Below are 24,245 nucleotides of genomic sequence, written 5' to 3' on the forward strand. Positions count from 1 at the left end.
ACACTGCACCATAGACTCAACACTGCACCATAGACTCAACACTGCTCCATAGACTCAACACTGCACCATAGACTCAGCACTGCTCCATAGACTAAATACTGCACCATAGACTCAACACTGCACCATAGACTCAACACTGCCCTTAGACTCAACACTGCACAATAGACTCAACACTGCACCATAGACTCAACACTGCCCATAGACTCAACACTGCACCATAGACTCAACACTGCACTCTAGACTCAACACTGCACCATAGACTCAACACTGCACCATAGACTCAACATTGCATCATAGACTCAACACTGCCCATAGACTCAACACTGCCCTTAGACTCAACACTGCCCCATAGACTCAACACTGCACCATAGACTCAACATTGCACCATAGACTCAACACTGCACCATAGACTCAACACTGCACCATAGACTCAACACTGCACCATAGACTCAACACTGCATGATAGACTCAACACTGCACCATAGACTCAACACTGCACCATAGACTCAACACTGCTCCATAGACTCAACACTGCACCATAGACTCAACACTGCATGATAGACTCAACACTGCACCATAGACTCAACACTGCACCATAGACTCAACACTGCTCCATAGACTCAACACTGCACCATAGACTCAACACTGCACCATAGACTCAACACTGCACCATAGACTCAACACTGCACCATAGGCGGTATACAACAACAACAACGTCACCCCCCCTGTCCGCCCCCTTCTCTCGGCATCTTCATCGCCGTAGTGGTTCGGCACGGTCCGTGAGAACGCCGTGGGGGTGCCGGTGACGATGCCGCCCCTCTCAGTGATCGACTCGGACGAGGCCGGCATGGCGGCTTGGCGTGTCCACTATTCCCTCCGCGGGGGGGGGCAGGGGGGGGGGGAGTGGGGGGCGGGAGACCCCGGCGACCTGTTTGTCGTGGAGACCGACCCCGGCACCAACAATGGCAGGATCGTCGTTGTCAAGGTAACGCGTGGGAGGGAGGGGAGGGGGTGAAAGGAGGGAGGGGAGGGGAGGGAGGGGAGGGAGGGGAGGGAGGGGAGGTAGGGGAGGGATGGAAGGGGAGGGGGGGAAAGGAGGGGAGGGAGGGAGGGACGGAGGGAGGGGAGGGGAGGGGGGGATGGAAGGAGGTGGGGGAGGGAGGGGAGGATGGGGAGGGGAGAGGGGGATGGAAGGAAGTGGGGGAGGGAAGGAAGGGGAAGGAGGGGAGGGAGGGGAGGATGGGGAGGGAGAAGATGGAGGCAGCTAGGGAGGTATTTTTTCACAGACGTCCAGTGGGGGGTGAGGGGGGGGGGCACGGTGTCCGAACGTCAACGTCGCCAGCACTGGGGAGACAAAGGTGGACGGGCGTGGTACTGGCTCCCCACCCCCACGTGTGCCATTCCAGCCTTCATAGGTGCTCGCTAACAACACTTGGCCAAACGGTCTGCTAAGGCTATACGGGGGATCTTTGCCTTTTGTACGTGTGCGTGCGTGTGTGTGAACGTGTGTGTACGTGTGTACGTGTACGTGTGCGTGTGTACGTACGTGTGTGTGTGTACGTGTGTACGTGTGTGTGTACGTGTGCGTGTGTACGTGTGTACGTGTGTGTGTACGTGTGCGTGTGTACGTGTGTGTGTGTACGTGTGGGTGTACGTGTGTACGTGTGTGTGTGTACGTGTACGTGTGTGTATGTGTGTACGTGTGTGTGTACGTGTGCGTGTACGCCGCAGCCCTTAGACTTTGAGACGTCATCGTCATACCAACTCATCGTCTTCGTGGATAACGAGGAGCCGCTCGTGAAAACCATGCGGCCCCCTCCAGAGAGTACCGCCACCGTCACGGTGAGTGACCCCCACGGCCCCCACATGGCCCACGCACGGCCCCCCCACGGTCTTCCCGTGCCACCCGCACCCGGCTCTGGACACCTGCGAGCTGCTCAAGAGCTTCACAGCTGTTCGGATTCTCCCGCCACAAACAAAGATTCCTGCGGAAAAGCCGCCACCCCCGACCTCTCCCCGTGTCTCTCCCCGCATCTCTCCCCGCATCTCTCCCCGCATCTCTCCCCGTGTCTCTCCCCGTACCTATCTCCATGTTTTTACCCGCGTCTCTCCTCGTACCTATCTCCATGTTTTTACCCGTGTCTCTCCCCGTACCTATCTCCATGTTTTCCCTGTGTCTCTCCCCGTGCCTATCTCCATGTTTTACCTGTGTCTCTCCCCGTGCGCGTCTCTCCCCGCATCTCTCCCCGCATCTCTCCCCGCATCTCTCCCCGCATCTCTCCCCGTGTCTCTCCCCATACCTATCTCCATGTTTTTCCCTGTGTCTCTCCCCGTACCTATCTCCATGTTTTTCCCCATGTCTCTCCCTGTACCTATCTCCATGTTTTTCCCCGTGTCTCTCCCCGTACCTATCTCTATGTTTTTCCCTGTGTCTCTCCCCGTGCCTATCTCCATGTTTTTCCCCGTGTCTCTCCCCGTACCTATCTCCATATTTTTCCCCGCGTCTCTCCCCGTACCTATCTCCATGTTTTTCTCCGTGTCTCTCCCCGTTCCTATATCCATGTTTTTCCCCATGTCTCTCCCCGTGCGCGTCTCTCCGCGCATCTCTCCCCGTGTCTCTCCCCGTATCTATCTCCATGTTTTTCCCCGTGTCTCTCCCCGTACCTATCTCCATGTTTTTCCCCGTGTCTCTCCTCGTCCCTATCTCCATGTTTTTCCCCGTGTTTCTCCCCGTACCTATCTCCATGTTTTTCCCCGCGTCTCTCCCCATACCTATCTCCATGTTTTTCCCCGTGTCTCTCCCCGTTCCTATCTCCTTGTTTTTCCCCGTGTCTCTCCCCGTGCGCGTCTCTCCCCGCATCTCTCCCCGTGTCTCTCCCCGTACCTATCTCCATGTTTTTCCCCGTGTCTCTCCCCGTGTGCCGCGTCTCTCCCCCCCACAGCTTGTCTCCCCGTGCGCCGCGTCTCTCCCCGGCAGGTGAGTGTTGAGGATGAGAACGAGGCTCCGCTGTTTGAGCCGCGGCTACAGCAGGTGATGCTGGCCGAAGGCCTCGCCCTGGGCAGTGCCGTCACCACGCTGGTGGCACGGGACCCGGACACCGCACAGAAGCAGAGCCTGCGGTGAGTACAACTCCCCGCCAAGCGGATAACAACCAAAACAACAACCACAACAACAACCAGAACAACCACAACAACCAAAACAACAAGCAAAACAACCACAACAACAACCACAACAACAACCACAACAACCTAAACAGGAGGAAGACTTCTCCGCCAATGTGGCTGTCGCCTGATGAAGCTGGGTGTCGTTGTCGTAATTACTGGTGAAATGTCACGGTACTCAGATAGGAAATGTCGTGGATTTGCTCTCCAATACACTACTGGTTAGTGCTGTACGAGTGTAGTGAGCCCAAAGACGAGGGAGAGCCGGTACTTGAGGCAACACTTTTATTTGCCAATAACTCAATACAAGGTCCCTAACACTGAGGGGTAACGGCCCCTTTCACCCGCTGCTTGGGGAGGTTTGGCCTCCGGGCTATCGTGCCTCCGAACACTGGGACCACTCTCAGCCCTCTGGCTAGGGGCCCTAGGGGAGGCTATCCTGACCCGACCCAGCCAAGGTCCTCGGGTCCTGGCCACTGTCCCACTCAGTCCCGGACCTTAGAAGTACAGCGGGTCTGGAGGTACCTAGGGTCCGACCACTGTCCCACTCAGTCCCTGCCCTGACAAGGACGTTGGGTCTGGGGGTACCCAGGGTCCGACCACTGTCCCACTCAGTCCCTGCCCTGACAAGAACGTCGGGTCTGGGGGTACCCAGGGTCCGACCACTGTCCCACTAAGTCCCTGCCCTCACAAGGACGTCGGGTCTGGGGGTACCCAGGGTCCGACCACTGTCCCACTAAGTCCCTGCCCTCACAAGGACGTCGGGTCTGGCGGTACCCAGGGTCTGACCACTGTCCTACTAAGTCCCGGCCCTTACAAGGACGTAGGGTCTGGGGGTTCCCAGGGTCCGACCACTGTCCCACTAAGTCCCTGCCCTCACAAGGACGTCGGGTCTGGGGGTACCCAGGGTCCGACCACTGTCCCACTCAGTCCCTGCCCTGACAAGGATGTCGGGTCTGGGGGTACCCAGGGTCCGACCACTGTCCCACTAAGTCCCTGCCTTCACAAGGACGTCGGGTCTGGGGGTACCCAGGGTCCGACCACTGTCCCACTAAGTCCCTGCCCTCACAAGGACGTCGGGTCTGGGGGTACCCAGGGTCCAACCACTGTCCTACTAAGTCTCGGCCCTTACAAGGACGTAGGGTCTGGGGTTTCCCAGGGTCCAACCACTGTCCCACTAAGTCCCTGCCCTCACAAGGACGTCGGGTCTGGGGGTTCCCAGGGTCCTACTCTAAGCCCGGCGGTCTTCAGTCTTCGGCTTGGGGATGACTGCCGAACCCGTTCAAGGGTCCGGCTTTTATAACCCTCCAGGGTCTCTCCGCCCCTGGCCACGCCTCCCTTCCAGAATGTTCTGGGGGATCCTGGAATATTCCCCCAGCCCACCCCCTCTTGGGGTCTGGGGAACCCTAGCAGCCCACATACCACCCCCTGCTGATGTATGTCTGCTACTGCAGGTAAGTTACCACAGTCTGTTCATGGCGTGACACTAGACAACACTATACAATATTATACACTACACACTACACTTCACACTACACTATACACTACACTACTATACACGACACTATACACTACTATACACTATACACTACTTTACACTACACTACTATACACTACACTATACACTACACTTTACTCGCTAACAGCACTTGCCCCTACATCCTGTTGAGGCTACACGGTAGGGAATCTTTGTCTGTGTGTAGGTGTCTGCCTACTCGCCACTAACAGCACTCGCCGCGACAGTCCGTCGAGGCTACCTGGGGGATCTTTGTGCGTGCGTGCAGCTACCGCAAGCTGCGGGTGCCGGGCGACTGGCTTGACATCGACGCGGCCGGCGGCGCGGTGAGCACGGCGGCGGAGCTCGACCGCGAGTCGCCTCTTGTGCAGCGCAACGTCTACACAGCCACGTTCCTGGCGACTGACGACGGTGCGGGGTTACAGGGGAGCGGGGCCCGCGGCCACGCCCTCGCTCACAGCCACGCTTGCCGTCGCTGCGTGCGCGTGTGTGTGTACGTGTGTGTGTGTACGTGTGTAGAGGGTCACTTCTGAGATGCTGGTAGTAGGAGGCACACACACACACACGTTTGTTCTACACTTTTAGACACTCTGTTCACACATGGGATCACTGCAGATGGGTCAGGACGCTCAGCATGCTGCCTGACCCACAATGCCGAGTGTGAAGAGCGAGGACCCAGGGGAAGGCGCGGCAGCGAGGACTCCACTCCAGCAGACGGCCCCGACCCGGCCTCGGGACCTCCCTTTTATGGCCCCCGGCGTGGCCTGGCCACGCCCTCGGCCACGCCCCCTTCTGAAACCTACCAGAAGGTGTCTGGGCCGTGCCCCACGTGTCCCATCTGTCACCTTTGGCCTATCACGTGCCCTGCAAGCCAGCCGGGCTGCTACGTCCTCTGACAGCCACCAGCACTACGCCCCCTAGGTCCCGTTCCATGACATTGCATGCCCTGCTGGCAGAGAGGGCTACTGCACCCACAATTCCCCTCTGTGTAACCAACGCTACGCCCCCTAGTGACCCACCTTCACTACATTTTATGTGTGTACGTGTGTGTGTACGTGTGTGTGCGTGCGTGTGTGTGTACGTACGTGTGTGTACCTGCGTGTGTGTGTACGTGTGTGTGTGTACGTGTGTGTACGTGTGTGTGTATACGTGTGTGTACATGTGTGCGCGTGCGTGCGTGTGTGTGTGTACATGCGTGTGTGTGTGTACGTGTGTGTGTGTACGTGTGCGTACGTGTGTACGTGTGTGTGTACGTGTGTGCGTACGTGTGTACGTGTGTGTGTGTACGTGTGTGTGTGTGTGCGTACGTGTGTGTGTACGTGTGTGCGTACGTGTGTGTGTGTGTGTGCCTGTGTGCGTGCGTGTGGGTGTACGTACGTGTGTGGTGTGTGCATGTGTACGTGTGTTGTGCGTGCGTGTGTGTGCGTGTGTATGTGTACGTGCGTGTGTGTGTGTACGTACGTGTGTGTAAATGCGTGTGTGTGTGTACGTGTGTGTACGTGCGTGTGTGTGTATACGTGTGTGCGCGTGTTTGTGTACATGTGTGTGTGTGCGTGTGTGTATGTGTGTGTGTGCGTGCGTGCGCACGTTGCGACGGTGGAGCAGGCTCCCCCGTCGCGAGCGGCACCGCCACGCTGGAGTTGCTGCTGAGCGATGTCAACGACAACGCCCCCACGGCTGCCGTGTGGCCGCGTGTGTGTGTGTGTGTACGTGCGTTTGTGTGCGTGCGTGTGTGTATGTGTGTGTGTACTTGTGTGTGTGTACGTGTGTGTGTGCGTACGTGTGTGTGTACATGTGTGTGTATGTGTGTGTGTGTATACATGTGTGTGTGTACGTGTGTGTACGTTTGTGTGTGTGTAACAGCACTTGCCCCTACAGTCTGTTAAGGCTATATGGGGGATCTTTGTCTTTGTTGTGTGTGTACGTGTGTGTGTGTACGTGTGTATGTGTGCGTGTGTGTGAGCAGGCTCCCCCGTCGCGAGCGGCACCGCCACGCTGGAGTTGCTGCTGAGCGACGTCAACGACAACGCCCCCACGGCCGCCGTGTGGCCGCGTGGGACCGCCGCGTGTCCCCGCACCGGCGTCGCCGTCATCGCCTCGGACGCTGACGAGGACCCCAACGGCCGCCCCTTCCGCTTCCGGCTGGCGCCCGGCGGCGGCGGCGACGACGACCGGACGCTCCGCCAGGTCGACGGTGAGCGCTGCCGGGGGGGGGGGGGGGAATGCACCGCTCGGGAGATGGCGCTCGGCGTCGTCGTCGTCGTCATTGTCATCATCATTGTCATCATCGTCGTCATCATCAACGTCGTCGTCATTGTCATTATCGACGTCGTCATCGTCATTTTTGTCGTCGTCATCGCCGTCATCATCGTCATTATGAACGTCGTCGTCATCGTCGTCATTGTCATCATTGTCGTCATCGTCGTCATCATCAACGTCGTCATCATTGTCGTCTTCTTTGGTTCTTTCGGTAAGTTCACGTAGAATGAGAATAAAATAATAAAATAACACAATAAAATTCTCATGACGTTTCGGCCACAGGTGAAAGGTACAGACCTGTCGGGACGACAGAGCTTCAATGAACGATGTTAAGATTTGTAGCGACTTTAAGCTGGTTGGGAGAAGTGAGGCACCTTGACAAAGGTGTTTACATATCAAATAGCTGAGGGATTAGCTTGTGACTGGTCACAGGAATGGCTATGTTAAAGTCAAAACCTACACATCCACAGAAGCAACTAGTAATTTAGCATTAAACAGCTAAGGGATTAGCTTGTGACTGGTCACAGAAATAGATGTTAAAGTTAAGGCCTACACATCCACAGAGCTTCAATGAACGCTGTTAAGATTCGTAGCGACTTTTAGCTGGTTGGGAGAGGTGAGACATCTTGACAAAGGGGTTAGCTTGTGCAAATAGCTGAGGGATTAGCTTTTGACTGGTCACAGGAATGGCTATGTTAAAGTCAAAACCTACACATCCACAGAAGCAACTAGTAATTTAGCATTGAAATAGCTAAGGGATTAGCTTGTGACTGGTCACAGAAATAGATGTTAAAGTAAAGGCCTACACATCCACAGAGCTTCAATGAACGCTGTTAAGATTCGTAGCGACTTTAAGCTGGTTGGGAGAAGTGAGGCACCTTGACAAAGGTGTTTACATATCAAATAGCTGAGGGATTAGCTTGTGACTGGTCACGGGAATGGCTATGTTAAAGTCAAAACCTACACATCCACAGAGGCAACTAGTAATTTAGCATTGAAATAGCTAAGGGATTAGCTTGTGACTGGTCACAGAAATAGATGTTAAAGTAAAGGCCTACACATCCACAGAGCTTCAATGAACGCTGTTAAGATTCGTAGCGACTTTTAAGCTGATTGGGAGAAGTGAGGCACCTTGACAAAGGGGTTTACATATCAAATAGCTGAGGGATTAGCTTGTGCGTGTGTGTGTGTGTGTACGTGTGTGTAGCTTGTGACTGGTCACGGAAATGGCTATGTTAAAGTCAACAGCATTAATTGATCAGACCAAACAGTTCTCATTGAAACCCTCTGCTGCCAGACCACCAAGATTATATGGCCTCCCAAAGATACACAAAGAGGATACACCACTTCTTCTTTGGTTCTTTCGGTAAAGTCACGTATAATGAGAATAAAATAATAAATTGATAAAATAAAATAACACAATAATTTTTTCACGACGTTTCGGCCACAACACAAGCGGCCTTCATCAGGTGAAGGGACGAAACTGTCTGGAGGACAGCGCTGGAGTGAAAAAAGCCACGCTCAGATCGCGACCTTTAAGCTGTGTGAGAAGAATCAAAGCGCCTTGACAAAAGAATTAGCATAGAATTTAGCATTGAAATGGCTGAGTGATTAGCTTGTGACTGGTCACAGAAATGGCTATGTTAAAGTTAAAGCATACATATCTGCAGAGGCACCCCTTGACAAAGGAATTAGCATAGAATTTAGCATTGAAATAGCTAAGTTAAAGCATACACATCCGCAGAGGCACCCCTTGACAAAGGAATTAGCATAGAATTTTTTTAGCATTGAAATAGCTGAGTGATTAGCTAGTAACTGGTCACAGAAATAGCTATGTTAAAGTCAGAGCATACACATTCACAGAGGCACCTAGTACAAATCAAACAGGAGAATTTAGCATTGAAATAACTAGGCGAATTTAGCATTGAAATAACTGAGTGATTAGCTTGTGACTGGTCACAGAAATGGCTATGTTGAAGTCAAGGCCTACACATCTGAGCTATTCACAGTAACTGGGTATACACTACAATATATAATGAATACTATATAGTGAACCAATAAAAAAACTAAAATATATATTACCTCAATGTTATCAATAAACTCTATATATTCTCCAATCAGCTAAGCTACCAACAATAAGTCGTTATATATCACAATGCTATATGGTGAAAAAATGGGTGGATTCTTACCCTCAACTTTAGCAACATGGATAGCTACGGGCCCCGTTCAGACGGACGAGTTCATCTATGGTCGGAACAGAGGAGAGGGAGAGAGACAGCTGCGAGGCGCTGTTATACTCCATGTTGTAAACCATACCATTAACCGTGGTGTGAGAGGTATTAAGAGTCAATGCTGGCGAAAGAGCTGCGGTCTGAAGGTCATCGTAAAATACAATTAATTAAGAACGGAAATGGTTTAAAACATCTTTCCAATGGTTACTAAGCCAGAATCCATCTTCTCGGTTGAAATTGTCTCTGTGCTTGTATATGTGAATGGCCTCATGAACGAATCTGTCATGGTAGCCGGTTAGTTTGCAAATAACCTCCGTCTTGGAGAAGTCAATGTCATGTGAGCCCACTGAATTATAACAGTGATCTGCCACGGCAGAGGAGTTCGTTCTCCCGTGTTTCAAGTCTGCTTTATGTTCGCGGATGCGGTCCGAGATATGTCGTTTGGTTTCTCCAATGTAGCTACTACCACAGAGGTACTTTAGTTTGTAAACGCCCGGGTACTGTATGTCTGGAACAGCATCTTTTACAGATGGAACTAAATCATGGATTTTATGTACTGTGTTGAATCGGACCTGGATCTTGTGAGTTTTGATGTGGTGTCCTTGTTCACCAAAGTCCCGGTACCTGACACCATCGCTATCATTGAAGACACGGTTCATCAAGGACTGCATACTGATGTACCCCCCCTGGTGAGACATTGCTTGACCAACACATACTTCACCTGGAATGGAACTTTCTACAAACAAACTAAGGGCACCCCAATGGGCTCCCCCCTATCTCCGGTTGTAGCCAACGTATTCATGGAAAAAATTGAAACTGACGCCATCCAGACTGCCACTCTACGCCCGACCTTATGGAAGAGGTACGTGGATGACACTTTTGTCATCTGGCCACATGGCCAGCCTGCTCTAGACCAATTCCGCGACCACATCAATTCCATACACCCAGCCATCAGATTTACCATGGAGGTCGAAAAAGATGGCAAACTACCCTTTTTGGATGTCTTAATTAATAGGAGACATGATGGTTCAATGAGCCACTCTGTCTACAGGAAAGCTACCCATACAGATGCTTACTTGAAACCGGATTCCCACCAACATCCATCCCAGAAGAACTCCCTCATCAAGACTCTATACCATAGAGCCCAATGCATTTCCGACCAGGAACACATTACCAGTGAACTCAAGCACGTACACCAGGCTCTCAGGGCTAATGGTTACTCCGACTACACAATCCGCAAAGCCATCACTCCAGTCATGAAGAAGGATCCTCTTGTGGAGGCATTCAAAACCATCACCTTACCCTACATTGCAGGGGTCACTAAAAAGATCTCCAAAATCCTGAATAAACACAAGATCCAGGTCCGATTCAACACAGTACATAAAATCCGTGATCTAGTTCCATCTGTAAAAGATGCTGTTCCAGACATACAGTACCCGGGCGTTTACAAACTAAAGTGCCTCTGTGGTAGTAGCTACATTGGAGAAACCAAACGACATATCTCGGACCGCATCCGCGAACATAAAGCAGACTTGAAACACGGTATAACGAACTCCTCTGCCGTGGCAGATCACTGTTATAATTCAGTGGGCTCACATGACATTGACTTCTCCAAGACGGAGGTTCTTTGCAAACCAACCGGCTACCATGACAGATTCGTTCATGAGGCCATTCACATATACAAGCACAGAGACAATTTCAACCGAGAAGATGGATTCTGGCTTAGTAACCATTGGAAAGATGTTTTAAACCATTTCCGTTCTTAATTAATTGTATTTTACGATGACCTTCAGACCGCAGCTCTTTCGCTGACATTGACTTTTAATACCTCTCACACCACGGTTAATGGTATGGTTTACAACATGGAGTATAACAGCGCCTCGCAGCTGTCTCTCTCCCCCTCCTCTGTTCCGACCATGGATGAACTCGTCCGTCTGAACGGGGCCCGTAGCTATCCATGTTGCTAAAGTTGAGGGTAAGAATCCACCCATTTTTTTCGCCATATAGCATTGTGATATATAACGACTTATTGTTGGTAGCTTAGCTGATTTGAGAATATATAGAGTTTATTGATAACATTGAGGTATTCTTAGTTTTTTCGGTAAAGTCACGTTGAAGAGAAACAACAAAATAACAAAATATATATAAAACAATAAAAAATTCTCACGACTTTTTGACCATAACTCAAACGGTCATCATCAGGTGTGTCGGTTTGCATAAATGTATTTTAAAAAACGGCACATTTATTTATTTATTAAAAAACGTTGGCGTCACGCGCAGCGATTGGCAGTTTGCCCAGGACTAGTCCATCTATTTTTTTTTTTAAAGAGGAGGGGGGAGACGAAATTTTTTATAATGTATGCTGTCTGAAAGCCACTGTAAGCGTGAACAATCAATCAAGAACTGAAATGATTTATTAAATCTTTCCAATGATTGCTAAGATAGAATCCATCTTCTCGGTTGAAATTGTCTCTGTGCTTGTATATGTGGATAGCCTCATGAACGAATCTCTCATGGAAGCCAGATGGCTTACAAAGAACCTCCGTCTTGGAAAAGTCAATGGCATGTGAGCCTACTGAATTAGAACAATGATCTGCTACGGCCGAGGTGTTGGTCCTACCGTGTTTAAGGTCTGCTTTATGTTCACGAATGCGGTCCGAGACATGGCGTTTGGTTTCTCCAATGTAACTACTACCACAGAGGCAACTTAGTCTGTAGACACCAGGGTATTGTATGTCTGGAATCACATCCTTTACAGACGGAACCAGATCACGGATTTTATGTAATGTGTTGAAACGGACCTGGATCTTGTGTTTATTCAAGATTTTGGAGATCTTTTTTGTGATCCCAGCAATGTAGGGTAAAGTGATGGTTTTGAAAGGCTCCTCAAGAGGGTTCTTCTTCATGGTTTGAGTGATAGCTTTGCGGATTGTATAGTCGGAGTAACCATTAGCCCTAAGAGCTTGGTGTACGTGCTTGAGTTCACTGCTTATGTGTTCCTGGTCGGATATGCATTGGGCTCTATGATACAGAGTCTTGATGAGAGAATTCTTCTGTGATGGATGGTGGTGGGAATCCGGTTTCAGATAAGCATCCGTATGGGTAGCTTTCCTGTAGACAGAGTGGCTCATTGAACCATCAGGTCTCTTTTTAATTAGGACATCCAAAAAAGGTATCTTGCCATCTATTTCGACTTCCATGGTAAATCTGATGGCTGGGTGTATGGAATTGATGTGGTCGAAGAATTGGTCTAGAGCAGGCCGGCCATGTGGCCAGATGACAAAAGTGTCATCCACGTACCTCTTCCATAAGGTTGGGCGCAGAGTGGCAGTCTGGATGGCGTCAGTCTCAAATTTCTCCATGAAAATGTTAGCTATAACTGGAGAAAGGGGGGAGCCCATTGGGGTGCCCTCAGTTTGTTTGTAGAAAGTTCCATTCCAAGTGAAGTATGTATTGGTTAAACAGTGTTTCACCAGGGGGGGTACCTCAGTGTTTAGTAAAAAAAAAAAAATAGATGGACTAGTCCTGGGCAAACTGCCAATCGCTGCGCGTGACGCCAACGTTTTTTATAAATAAATAAATGTGCCGTTTTTTAAAATAAATTTATGCAAACCGACACACCTGATGATGACCGTTTGAGTTATGGTCGAAACGTCGTGAGAATTTTTTATTGTTTTATATATATTTTGTTGTTTCTCTTCAACGTGACTTTACCGAAAAAACTAAGAATATGAATTACTGCAGTCACGAAAGCTTTAAATCAAAACATTGAGGTAATTTATATTTTAGTTTTTTATTGGTTCACTATGTAGTATTCATTATATATTGAAGTGTATACCCAGTTACTGTTAATAGCTCAAATGTGTAGGCCTTGACTTCAACATAGCCATTTCTGTGACCAGTCACAAGCTAATCACTCAGTTATTTCAATGCTAAATTCGCCTAGTTATTTCAATGCTAAATTCTCCTGTTTGATTTGTACTAGGTGCCTCTGTGAATGTGTATGCTCTTACTTTAACATAGCTATTTCTGTGACCAGTTACAAGCTACTCCCTCAGCTATTTCAATGCTAAATTCTATGCTAATTCCTTTGTCAAGGGGTGCCTCTGCGGATGTGTATGCTTTAACTTAGCTATTTCAATGCTAAATTCTATGCTAATTCCTTTGTAAAGGGGTGCCTCTGCGGATGTGTATGCTTTAACTTCAACATAGCCATTTCTGTGACCAGTCACAAGCTAATCACTCAGCCATTTCAATGCTAAATTCTATGCTAATTCTTTTGTCAAGGCGCTTTGTTTCTTCTCACACAGCTTAAAGGTCGCGATCTGAGCGTGGCTTTTTTCACTCCAGCGCTGTCCTCCAGACAGTCTCGTCCCTTCACCTGATGAAGGCCGCTTGTGTTGTGGCTGAAACGTCGTGAGAATATTATTGTGTTATTTTATTTTATCAATTTATTATTTTATTCTCATTCTACGTGACTTTACCGAAAGAACCAAAGAAGATGAATCCTTGCAGTCACGAAAGCTTTAAATCGAAAGATACACCCCTTCGTCCCATCGTCTCTACTATCAACTCCCCCACCTATAAACTGGCACATTTTCTTTCTGATATACTACGACCTTTCATTGGAAAAAACACCTCTGCGGTACTAAATTCCACTCACTTGGTATCGATAATCAAAGGCATTTCCCTGTCCCCAGACGACCTGCTTGTCAGTTTTGATGTGGTGTCCTTGTTCACCAAAGTTCCGGTACCTGACACCATCGCTATCATTGAAGACCTGGTTCATCAAGGACTGCACACTGCTGTACCCCCCCTGGTGAGACATTGCTTAACCAACACATACTTCACCTGGAATGGAACTTTCTACAAACAAACTGAGGGCACCCCAATGGGCTCCCCCCTATCTCCGGTTGTAGCCAACGTATTCATGGAAAAAATTGAAACTGACGCCATCCAGACTGCCACTCTACGCCCGACCTTATGGAAGAGGTACGTGGATGACACTTTTGTCATCTGGCCACATGGCCAGCCTGCTCTAGACCAATTCCGCGACCACATCAATTCCATACACCCAGCCATCAGATTTACCATGGAGGTCGAAAAGATGGCAAACTACCCTTTTTGGATGTCTTAATTAAAAGGAGACCTGATGGTTCAATGAGCCACTCTGTCTACAAGAAAGCTACCCATACAGATGCTTACTTGAAACCGAATTCCCACCACCATCCATCCCAGAAGAACTCACTCATCAAGACTCTATACCATAGAGCACAATGCATTTCCGACCAGGAACACATTACCAGTGAACTCAAGCACGTACACCAGGCTCTCAGAGCTAATGGTTACTCCGACTACACAATCCGCAAAGCCATCACTCCAGTCAGGAAGAAGGATCCTCTTGTGGAGCCACTCAAAACCATCACCTTACCCTACATTGCAGGGGTCACTAAAAAGATCTCCAAAAACCTGAATAAACACAAGATCCAGGTCCGATTCAACACAGTACATAAAATCCGTGATCTGGTTCCATCTGTAAAAGATGCTGTTCCAGACATACAGTACCCGGGCGTTTATAAACTAAAGTGCCTCTGTGGTAGTTGCTACATTGGAGAAACCAAACGACATATCTCGGACCGCATCCGCGAACATAAAGCAGACTTGAAACACGGTAGAACGAACTCCTCTGCCGTGGCAGATCACTGTTATAATTCAGTGGGCTCACATGACATTGACTTCTCCAAGACAGAGGTTCTTTGCAAACCAACCGGCTACCATGAGAGATTCGTTAATGAGGCCATCCACATATACAAACACAGAGACAATTTCAACCGAGAAGATGGATTCTGGCTTAGTAACCATTGGAAAGATGTTTTAAACCATTTTGGTTCTTAATTAATTATATTTTACGAGGACCTTCAGACCGCAGCTCTTTCGCTGGCACTGACTCTTAATACCTCTCACACCACGGTTAATGGTATGGTTTATAACATGGAGTATAACAGCGCCTCGCAGCTGTTTCTCCCCTCCTTCCTCCTCCACTCCAACCATGGATGGACTCGTCCGTCTGAACGGGGCTCGTAGCTGTCTGTGGTGCTGAAGTGGAAGGTAAGAATCCACCCGTTTTTTCACCATATAACATTGTGATATATCATTGAGGTAGTTTATATTTTAGTTTTTATTGGTTTACTATATGGTATTCATTATATAGTGTAGTGTATACCCAGTTAATGTTAATAGCTCAGCTTATTGAAGAATATATTGAGAACATTTATTATATTGATGTAATTTAGAATTAGGTTTTTCACATCGGTTTACTGTATGACAGTTGATTTGTTGCAGCCCCCTTTTGCGTCCATGTACGAGGTGCCTCTGTGGATGTGTAGGCTTTGACTTTAACATCTATTTCTGTGACCAGTCGCAAGCTAATCCCTTAGCTATTTCAATGCTAAATTACTAGTTGCCTCTGTGGATGTGTAGGTTTTGACTTTAACATAGCCATTTCCGTGACCAGTCACAAGCTAATCCCTCAGCTATTTGCACAAGCTAACCCCTTTGTCAAGGTGCCTCACCTCTCCCAACCAGCTTAAAAGTCGCTACGAATCTTAACAGCGTTCATTGAAGCTCTGTGGATGTGTAGGCCTTTACTGTAACATCTATTTCTGTGACCAGTCACAAGCTAATCCCTTAGCTATTTCAATGCTAAATTACTAGTTGCCTCTGTGGATGTGTAGGTTTTGACTTTAACATAGCCATTCCTGTGACCAGTCAAAAGCTAATCCCTCAGCTATTTGCACAAGCTAACCCCTTTGTCAAGATGTCTCACCTCTCCCAACCAGCTTAAAGTCGCTACGAATCTTAACAGCGTTCATTGAAGCTCTGTGGATGTGTAGGCCTTAACTTTAACATCTATTTCTGTGACCAGTCACAAGCTAATCCCTTAGCTGTTTAATGCTAAATTACTAGTTGCTTCTGTGGATGTGTAGGTTTTGACTTTAACATAGCCATTCCTGTGACCAGTCACAAGCCAATCCCTCAGCTATTTGATATGTAAACACCTTTGTCAAGGTGCCTCAATTCTCCCGACCAGCTTAAAAGTCGCTACGAATCTTAACATCGTTTATTGAAGCTCTGTCGTCCCGACAGTTCTGTACCTTTCACCTGAAGATGGCCGCTTGCGTTGTGGCCGAAACGTCGTGAGAATTTCATTGTGTTATTTTATTATTTTATTCTCATTCTACGTGACTTTACCGAAAGAACCAAAGAAGATGAATCGTTGCAGTCACGAAAGCTTTAAATCGAAATTTAGATCATCGTCGTCGTCGTTGTCATTGTCGTCATTTACATTGACAAACTAATTTCCGTGACGCTTGCCATTGTTGTTGTTTTGATTTAAATCTTTCGTGACTGCAGGGATTCATATTCTTGCTTCTCTCGGTAAAGTCACCACCACGTAGAAGGGAAACAATAAAATAATAAAAATATAAAACAATCAAATTATCACGACGTTTCGACTGCAACACAAGCAATCATCGTCAGGTGTGAAAAACACAGCGAGAACATTCGAAATTTTCTTGCTGTGTTTTTTCTTGCTGTGGTTTCCACACCTGACGATGATTGCTTGTGCTGCAGTCGAAACGTCGTGAGAATTTCATTGTTTTATTTTAAAATTATTTTATTGTTTCCCTTTCTACGTGGTGACTTTACCGAAAGAACCAAGAATATTGTTTCTAGATTTGAAGCTTTCGTGACTGCAAGGATCCATGCTCTTTGGTTCTTTTCGGTAAAGTCACGTAGGTAAAATTAAAAGAACAAAAATCACGACGTTTCGGCTACAACACAAGTGGCCTTCATCAGGTGAAGGGACCGTGCTGTCATGAGGACAGCGTTGGAGTGCGGTCCCTTCACCTGATGAAGGCCACTTGTGTTGTGGCCAAAACGTCGTGATTTTTGTTGTTTTATTTTTTACCTACGTGGTGACTTTACCGAATAGAACCAAGAATAATGTTGTTGTTGTTGTTTACTTCCTTGCCCCTCCCCCCGGCACCTCCGACGGCCCCGCGTCTGTCCACGTGCTGCGTCCCCCCGGCGGCGGCGGCGGCGCAGGCAACAGCTCGCAGCTGCTGGCCAAGTCGTCGCTGGCGGAGGGGCTCCACTGGGTGGCGCTGCTCGTCGGGGACTCGGGCACGCCGCCACTGAGCGCCGTGCGGCAGCTGCAGTTGGCGCTCTGCGCCGCGTGCGACCGCCGCGGCCGCTGCCTCCACGCCAGCGCCGCCAGCGGAGCCGCCAGCGCCGTCTCGGCCATGGTGATCTTACTGGGTCAGCTCCTCACTCACTCACTCCTACTACTCATTCACTCCTCCTTCTCCTCCTCCTCCCTCACTCACTCCTCACTCACTCACTCACTCCTCCTTCTCCTTCACTCACTCCTCACTCACTCCTCCTTCTCCTCCCTCCTCCTCCCCCTCCTCCCTCTCCTCATCCGCCCTCCTCCCGCACCTCATCCTGACCCACGACCCCCGCTCCGACCCCGTGACCCCGGCACCTCATCCTAACCCACGACCCCGCTCCGACCCCGTGACCCCGCCCTGCCCCCACACCTCATCCTGACCCACGACCCCCGCTCCGACCTCGTGACCCCGTGACCCCCGCACAGGCGTTCTAGGCTCCCTTCTCTTGGCGTTGGCGTTGAAACGGCGTCGCCATGGAGACAAAGTGGGCAGGTGGAGCCTCGCGGAGCCGCGCGGAGACGCGGCCACTGACTACACGGAGCAGGGCGGGGGGGAGGAGGACCGGGTGAGGTGGTGACATCACCCACAGTGACATCACCCACAGTGACACCACCCACAGTGACACCACCCACAGTGACACCACCCACAGTGACACCACCCACAGTGATACCACCCACGGTGACACCACCCACGGTGACACCACCCACAGTGACATCACCCACAGTGACACCACCCACAGTGACACCACCCACAGTGACACCACCCACAGTGACATCACCCACAGTGATACCACCCACGGTGACACCACCCACGGTGACACCACCCACGGTGACACCACCCACAGTGACATCACCCACAGTGACATCACCCACAGTGACACCACCCACAGTGACATCACCCACAGTGACATCACCCACAGTGACACCACCCACAGTGACACCAACAACCGCCATTCACCACTAAGTGGCGGTGACATCACTACGACGCTTGTGCCAGGCTATGTGCACCCTGAGGCCGCGTGAAGTGTCGAACGCCTGTGGGCAGGATGTCACGGGGCAGACCCAGGTGCCACGGGTCGATTGACTGTGCCAACTTGCTATGCTTTATCCACCCAGCGCTCCGCTCATTGTTGTGAGTGTCGCTCCTCTGCCCTCCGTTGTTGTTGGAGGGCGACTGCCTCCAACTGCCCAGTAGCAGCGTCCTTCATGAGCCTCCTCCACAGAGGCCGATCTTGACACCGCTGGTACCAGTCATCGGCAAGTCCACTCATCTCCACGTCCTCCTGTACCACATCACTCCATCCCTTCTCTAGCCCGTGCCGTGCCCGTTTAACCCCCTCGATTCGGCCGAACAAAAGCTGTTTCGGCATGCGGTGGCTGGGCATGCGGGCTACATGACCCAGCCATCGCATTTCAAGGATTTGTGAGCTCCTCACACAAACCATCCTGGTTAAACCCAGGATGGATCGTAGGCAGGCTAGCCTAAATGTTTCTAACCGGCGAAGATGTTCCATTTGGGGGGTCCACGTTTCGCAAGTGTAGAGAAGGAAGGGAATGACCGTGGCCGAGAAGACCTGAAGCTTAGTGCGGAGCGACAGACCAGGTAGCTTCCACACAGCGTTACGCAACCGATGAAAAGATATTGCCGCTCGACTGTGACACAGTGACACCACCCACAGTGACACGGACGATGCGGTGTAATGAGATGGCGTGCGCTGAGACTGTGGTGAGGCTGTGGTGAGGCTGTGGTGAGGCTGCGGTGAGACTGTGGTGAGGCTGTGGTGAGACTGTGGTGAGACTGCGATGAGGCTGTGGTGAGGCCGTGGTGAGACTGTGGTGAGGCTGTGGTGAGACTGTGGTGAGGCTGCGGTGTCTGCACTGCAGGACTACGATGCGACGTTGCTGCGCTTTGAACCACCGCCGTCATCGCCGTCACCGCCGTCACCGCCGTGCGGCGATTGTCCCGGATCACTCCGCCTGGGAGAGACCGTGCTGCCCAGAGACATGGCAGCCTTCATCGGCAAGGTCGGTGCCACCGCCACCATCACAACAACACTCACTTGAACAACATCACCACCATCACACACCGCTCACTTGAACATCATCACACACCACTCACTTGAACATCATCACCACCATCACCATCACACAACACTCACTTGAACCACCACCATCACACAACAACAACAACCGCCATTCGCCACTAAGTGGCGGTGACATCACCACGACGCTTGTGCCAGAACATGAGCACCTTGAGGCCACGTGGAGTGTCGAACGCCCGCTGGCAGGAGGTCACGGGGCAGACCCAGGTGCCACGGGTCGACTGACTGAGATGACTGGCTGATGCACCACCTGTGCCCCCTACTGTGCCAACCTGCTGTGCTTTAGCCACCCGGCGCTCCGCTCGTTGTTGTGAGCGTCGCTCCTCCGCCCTCCGTTGTTGTTGGAGGGCGACTACCTCCAACTGCCCAGTAGCGTCCTTCACGAGCCTCCTCCACAGAGGCCGATCTTGACACCGCTGGTACCAGTCATCGGCAAGTCCACTCAGCTCCACGTCCTTCTGTACCACATCACTCCATCTCTTCTCTAGCCGTGCCGCGCCCGTTTAGCCCCCTTGATCCGGCCGAACAAAAGCTGTTTCGGCATGCGGTGGCTGGGCATACGGGCTACATGACCCAGCCATCGCAGCCTTGCCCGCCGGAGGAGCTCACCGATGGGACCTTGCCCAGATCTTTCAAGAATTTGTGAGCTCCTCACACAATCCAGTCTGGTTAAACCCAGGATGGATCGTAGGCAGGCCAGCCTAAATGTTTCTAACCGGCGAAGATGTCCCATTAGGGGGGTCCACGTTTCGCAAGCGTAGAGAAGGGAGGGAATGACCGTGGCCGAGAAGACCTGAAGCTTAGTGTGGAGCGACAGACCAGGTAGCGTCCACACAGCGTTACGCAACCGATGAGCAGGTAGCTGCTCGACTGATTCGGAGTGAGACCTCTGCTGTTAAACTGGAGCCGGTCATAAGCACACTTCCCAGGTATGGGAAACTCTCCAATCTCTCCACAACTGCCCCGTCACCGATTGGGAGTTGTGGGGGTGGAGTGTCCGATGGTACAAAATACCCAGGCAGGTGCTTAGTTTTGGTGGGGCTGATGGTAAGGCCCCATCTCTTAGTGGCACGCTCCAGTCTCAGCAGCAGCGTCTCCAACTCCTCCTCTGAATGAGCAGCTATTACCAAATCATCAGCATACATAACGTGGTTGAGCAATAGGGAGCCATCCCTTGACCGCACCCGGGCATCGATCAGCCTCCCATTATATCTGTACCATATGGAGATTCCCCCGGTACAGCTATTGAAGGCTTCACGAACTACGTGGTCGAAATAGATGTTAAATAATGTGGGAGCCAGAGGACATCCCTGTCGCACCCCAAGGTGTACAGGGAAAGGTTCGAACTCCCGGCCACGTAGTTTTACCCGGGCCCGCTCACCATCATGAAGGTCCTTAATGATTGTGAGCAGAGGGTCAGGTACTCCAAAAGCACGAAGAACAACCCAGAGCCCAGGCCTATTGATGGTATCATAGGCCTTGACCAGGTCAATAAAGCAGAGATGTAGATCTTGCTGGAATTCCCTACACCTCTGCTGTAGCAGACGGACAGAGAATATGGCATCTGTGCAGGACCGCCCTTTCCTGAAACCGCATTGGGGCTCCGCAAGCCTCTCCTCAGCGTACCTAGCAAGGCGATGTTGAATAATCCTTGCCAGGACCTTTCCCGGCACACTGAGGAGTGAGATGCCCCTGTAGTTGTTACAGTCTGTGCGGTCCCCCTTCTTAAAGAGGGGGACCACCAGGGCATCCTTCCAATCCTGCGGAACCCGTCCAGTGGTCCAGACTGTTGTTATGATGTCATATAGGGCAGTCTGTGCACAAACTCCACCTTCCCTCAGCATTTCGCTTGGGAGATCATCTTTGCCCATTGCCTTTCCTGGTCTCAGACTCCGGATCGCCCTCATTACTTCCTGAACAGATGGCACTTCAGCCAGCCACTCACAGGGGGTGACTTCTTCCAATATTTGAGGCACCGCAGCCTCAGCAGGGTCATCCTCACTTTGTGCCACGATGTTTTCCTGCCTGAGGGATTTTCCCTCCCCCAGGACCTCACAGAAATGCTCAGCAAATCTGCAAACCTGTTCCTGGGGGTCGGAGATTGGATCACCGTTTTTTCCCGTAATGATGGTAATAGGTGTGGCACTGCAGGTTACTTTTTTGATGGAGTTAAATAGAGATTTGTGATCGCGGGCCACTGAGGCAGACTCCATCTCCTCAGCAACCCGCGACCACCACTCATCCTTGCAGCGCCTCACGGCTCTCCGAACCTCCGAGCGAAGGTTGCGGTAAGCCTCATCATTCTCTGACGTGGGATTCTGTAGCCGATGACAGTGGGCCTGTCGTTTTTTCTCAACCATCCTGCACACCTCCTCTGTCAGCCAGGGTCTCTGGGGAGGTCCTGACCACGTACCCAAAGCAGACATTGCAGCCGCATGAGTCACAGTTCTAAACCTCGCCTATTTACCCTCGACATCAGGAGGAGTGGGGGACGATGCCAACCCCAGCCGCAGGCGATGATTAAATTCTCGCTTGCAACTTTCATCAGATAACCGAGACCAGGCCACTTTTGGTTGGAATGGGGTCCTGGATGTACACCCACTACCGGAGCGGAAGAATGGGCAGCGCATCTTACAGATGACAAGTCGATGGTCAGAGGGCAGATCAGCTCCACGGTAGGGCCTGGTGTCAAGGACATGGGCTTGCATCCGCTGGTCCGGCACTATGTAGTCCAGCAGATGTTCTTGCTTGGACCCGGCATGCATCCATGATGTTGTGTGGATGCGCCGATGCCGGAACAGCGTGTTGGTAATTACAAGTCCATGGGCTGCACAAAAATCTAGCAGCCTCCTACCGTTGTTATTAAGCTGATCCGGCCTATGCCCTCCAATCACTCCAGGCCAGGTGACAGCATCATGACCAACTCGGGCATTGAAGTCACCCAACAAGATGACTCTATCCCGAGGGGCCACTTTGGCCAGCACCTGTGACAGGAGGCCATAGAAGGCATCTGACTCATCGGCTTTGCCTGCATCCCTCCACGGATGTTCGTCTTCGGTGGGGGCATAAGTAACCACGACCACCAATCCTCGCCTCCGATTGATGGGAAGGCGAGCCCAAAGTAGCCTGGGGTTTACAGCTTCCCACACCTCACCGCCACGCTCCCACGCCCCCTTCATTTTTTTGTTCAAAATAAGAGCCACACCCTGTTTGGCAGTCTCCTGCCCCGAGTAGAGAACTGTCCACCCCTCATGGTGGCAGGAGCCAGAACCGATACACCGGACCTCCTAAATGCCACAGAGATCCAGGCAGTACCGATCCAGCTCCCGACAGAGGAGTGGTAGCCTCTCCTCCGCAGTGAGCGTTCAAATATTTCACGTGGCCATCCGTAGTGGCTTTTCGTTGTTTCTGGCGGAGCCCCGAAGGTTGAGATTCAATCTCCTGGCTCCGCCAATTGGGGTTTGGCCAGGAAACGTCATAGACGCCTGTCCCCCCGGGGCCTCCGGCACAAGCTTATTTGTTACATATGTAGTGTTGCAAGGATGAGCAGACTTCTTTAGGAGGCACACTCTGTTTATTGTATTATTTCCTTATACAATGCTTAACACACACAGAGGGATATTCGGTCCCCTCACCCGATACCCTAGGGAGGTACAGCCTCCGGACTTGGCAGGACTCACACGTCTACCGCTAACCTCCTTGATACCTAAGGAGGTACAGCCTCCGCACTTGGCGGGACTCACACGTCTACCGCTAACCTCCTTGATACCTAAGGAGGTACAACCTCCGGACTTGGCGGGACTCACACGTCTACCGCTATCCTAGTCCTCCGGCTAGGACCTAGGGGAGGCTATCTGACCCACCGCTGGCCCGGTGGGTCCTGACCACTGGGTATGCCGAGCCTTAGCCCTTAGAAGGGCTGGGAGGCTGGTCCAGGGTCCTAGCTAGGCTTCAGCCTAGTCTTCTGTCTTCGTGCAGGGAAAGAACTCCCCGAGGTCCATTGGGTCACCCGTCTTATACTCCTTCGTGGCCAGGTAGAACCAATCATACATTCCCACGTGGAACCGTCTGATTGGTTCGTACTAAACCCTGGCTACGATCCGTTTCACCTCGACTGACCCCAACCGTTGTACCCAGGGGTAATGCTGCACTGCCCTGGTGGCAATGCAAGTTACGCAACAGCGCGTAGTTAACACCTCTACATCACCTCCTCCTTCGGAAGCTCCAGCCGTCCTGGCTGCAACAATGGGAAACTCCGAAATTACCAACGGTAGAAGAATTGTGAGTGTGCCTCACGAACAACAAAAACAAGAACAATAAAACTCCTATAAATGCCCCCCTTAACAACATAACGTATGTACAAGGCACTAGACATGCCAAAGAACATCATAACAACCGGCGAGATTTCGCGCGCGTGTGTTTCGCGGGACCATCGTAGGGGATGGCAGGCTTTGTCGGCGGCACAAGGGAAGGAGGAGGATGAGCAAGAGCATCCGGTGGGCCTTTAGGCATCTCCACGCGGACACCTGCTGCTCCACGGTCCATTGAGGTCGAACGTGGCCTGCATGGAGCCGTCACTCCCGCGTCATCTGCAGGAGGAATGACACGCCTGCGCTGTGGATTAGGCACCAATGGGGCAACATCTGGCTCGTCGGACGCGTCGCACACTCGGCCCCCGTGTCGTGTGTGTTGTGGAGGGACGCGTGGCGTGACGAAGGGTTTCAACCGAGAGGGGTGAACGCACC

General features: G+C 51.1%; 1 protein-coding gene across 1 annotated transcript in view; it reads left to right on the plus strand.

Annotated features, from left to right (window-relative positions):
• LOC142920811 (cadherin-2-like) overlaps positions 1–24,245 on the plus strand; it is a 46,271-nt gene that overhangs the window by 13,222 nt on the left and 8,804 nt on the right. Inside the window, exons 6-13 of the mRNA XM_076062902.1 lie at positions 1,732–1,842; positions 2,978–3,120; positions 4,947–5,089; positions 6,284–6,370; positions 6,645–6,872; positions 17,275–17,487; positions 17,825–17,964; positions 19,283–19,423. Of these exons, the coding sequence (XP_075919017.1) occupies positions 1,732–1,842; positions 2,978–3,120; positions 4,947–5,089; positions 6,284–6,370; positions 6,645–6,872; positions 17,275–17,487; positions 17,825–17,964; positions 19,283–19,423 (1,206 nt within the window). The remainder of the gene's footprint in view (positions 1–1,731; positions 1,843–2,977; positions 3,121–4,946; positions 5,090–6,283; positions 6,371–6,644; positions 6,873–17,274; positions 17,488–17,824; positions 17,965–19,282; positions 19,424–24,245) is intronic.

The sequence above is a fragment of the Petromyzon marinus genome, unplaced genomic scaffold, assembly GCF_048934315.1.
Source record: "Petromyzon marinus isolate PM22_M1 ecotype Great Lakes invasive population unplaced genomic scaffold, UKy_Petmar_22M1.pri1.0 PM_G_Scaffold_77, whole genome shotgun sequence".
Taxonomy (NCBI): Eukaryota; Metazoa; Chordata; class Hyperoartia; order Petromyzontiformes; family Petromyzontidae; genus Petromyzon; species Petromyzon marinus.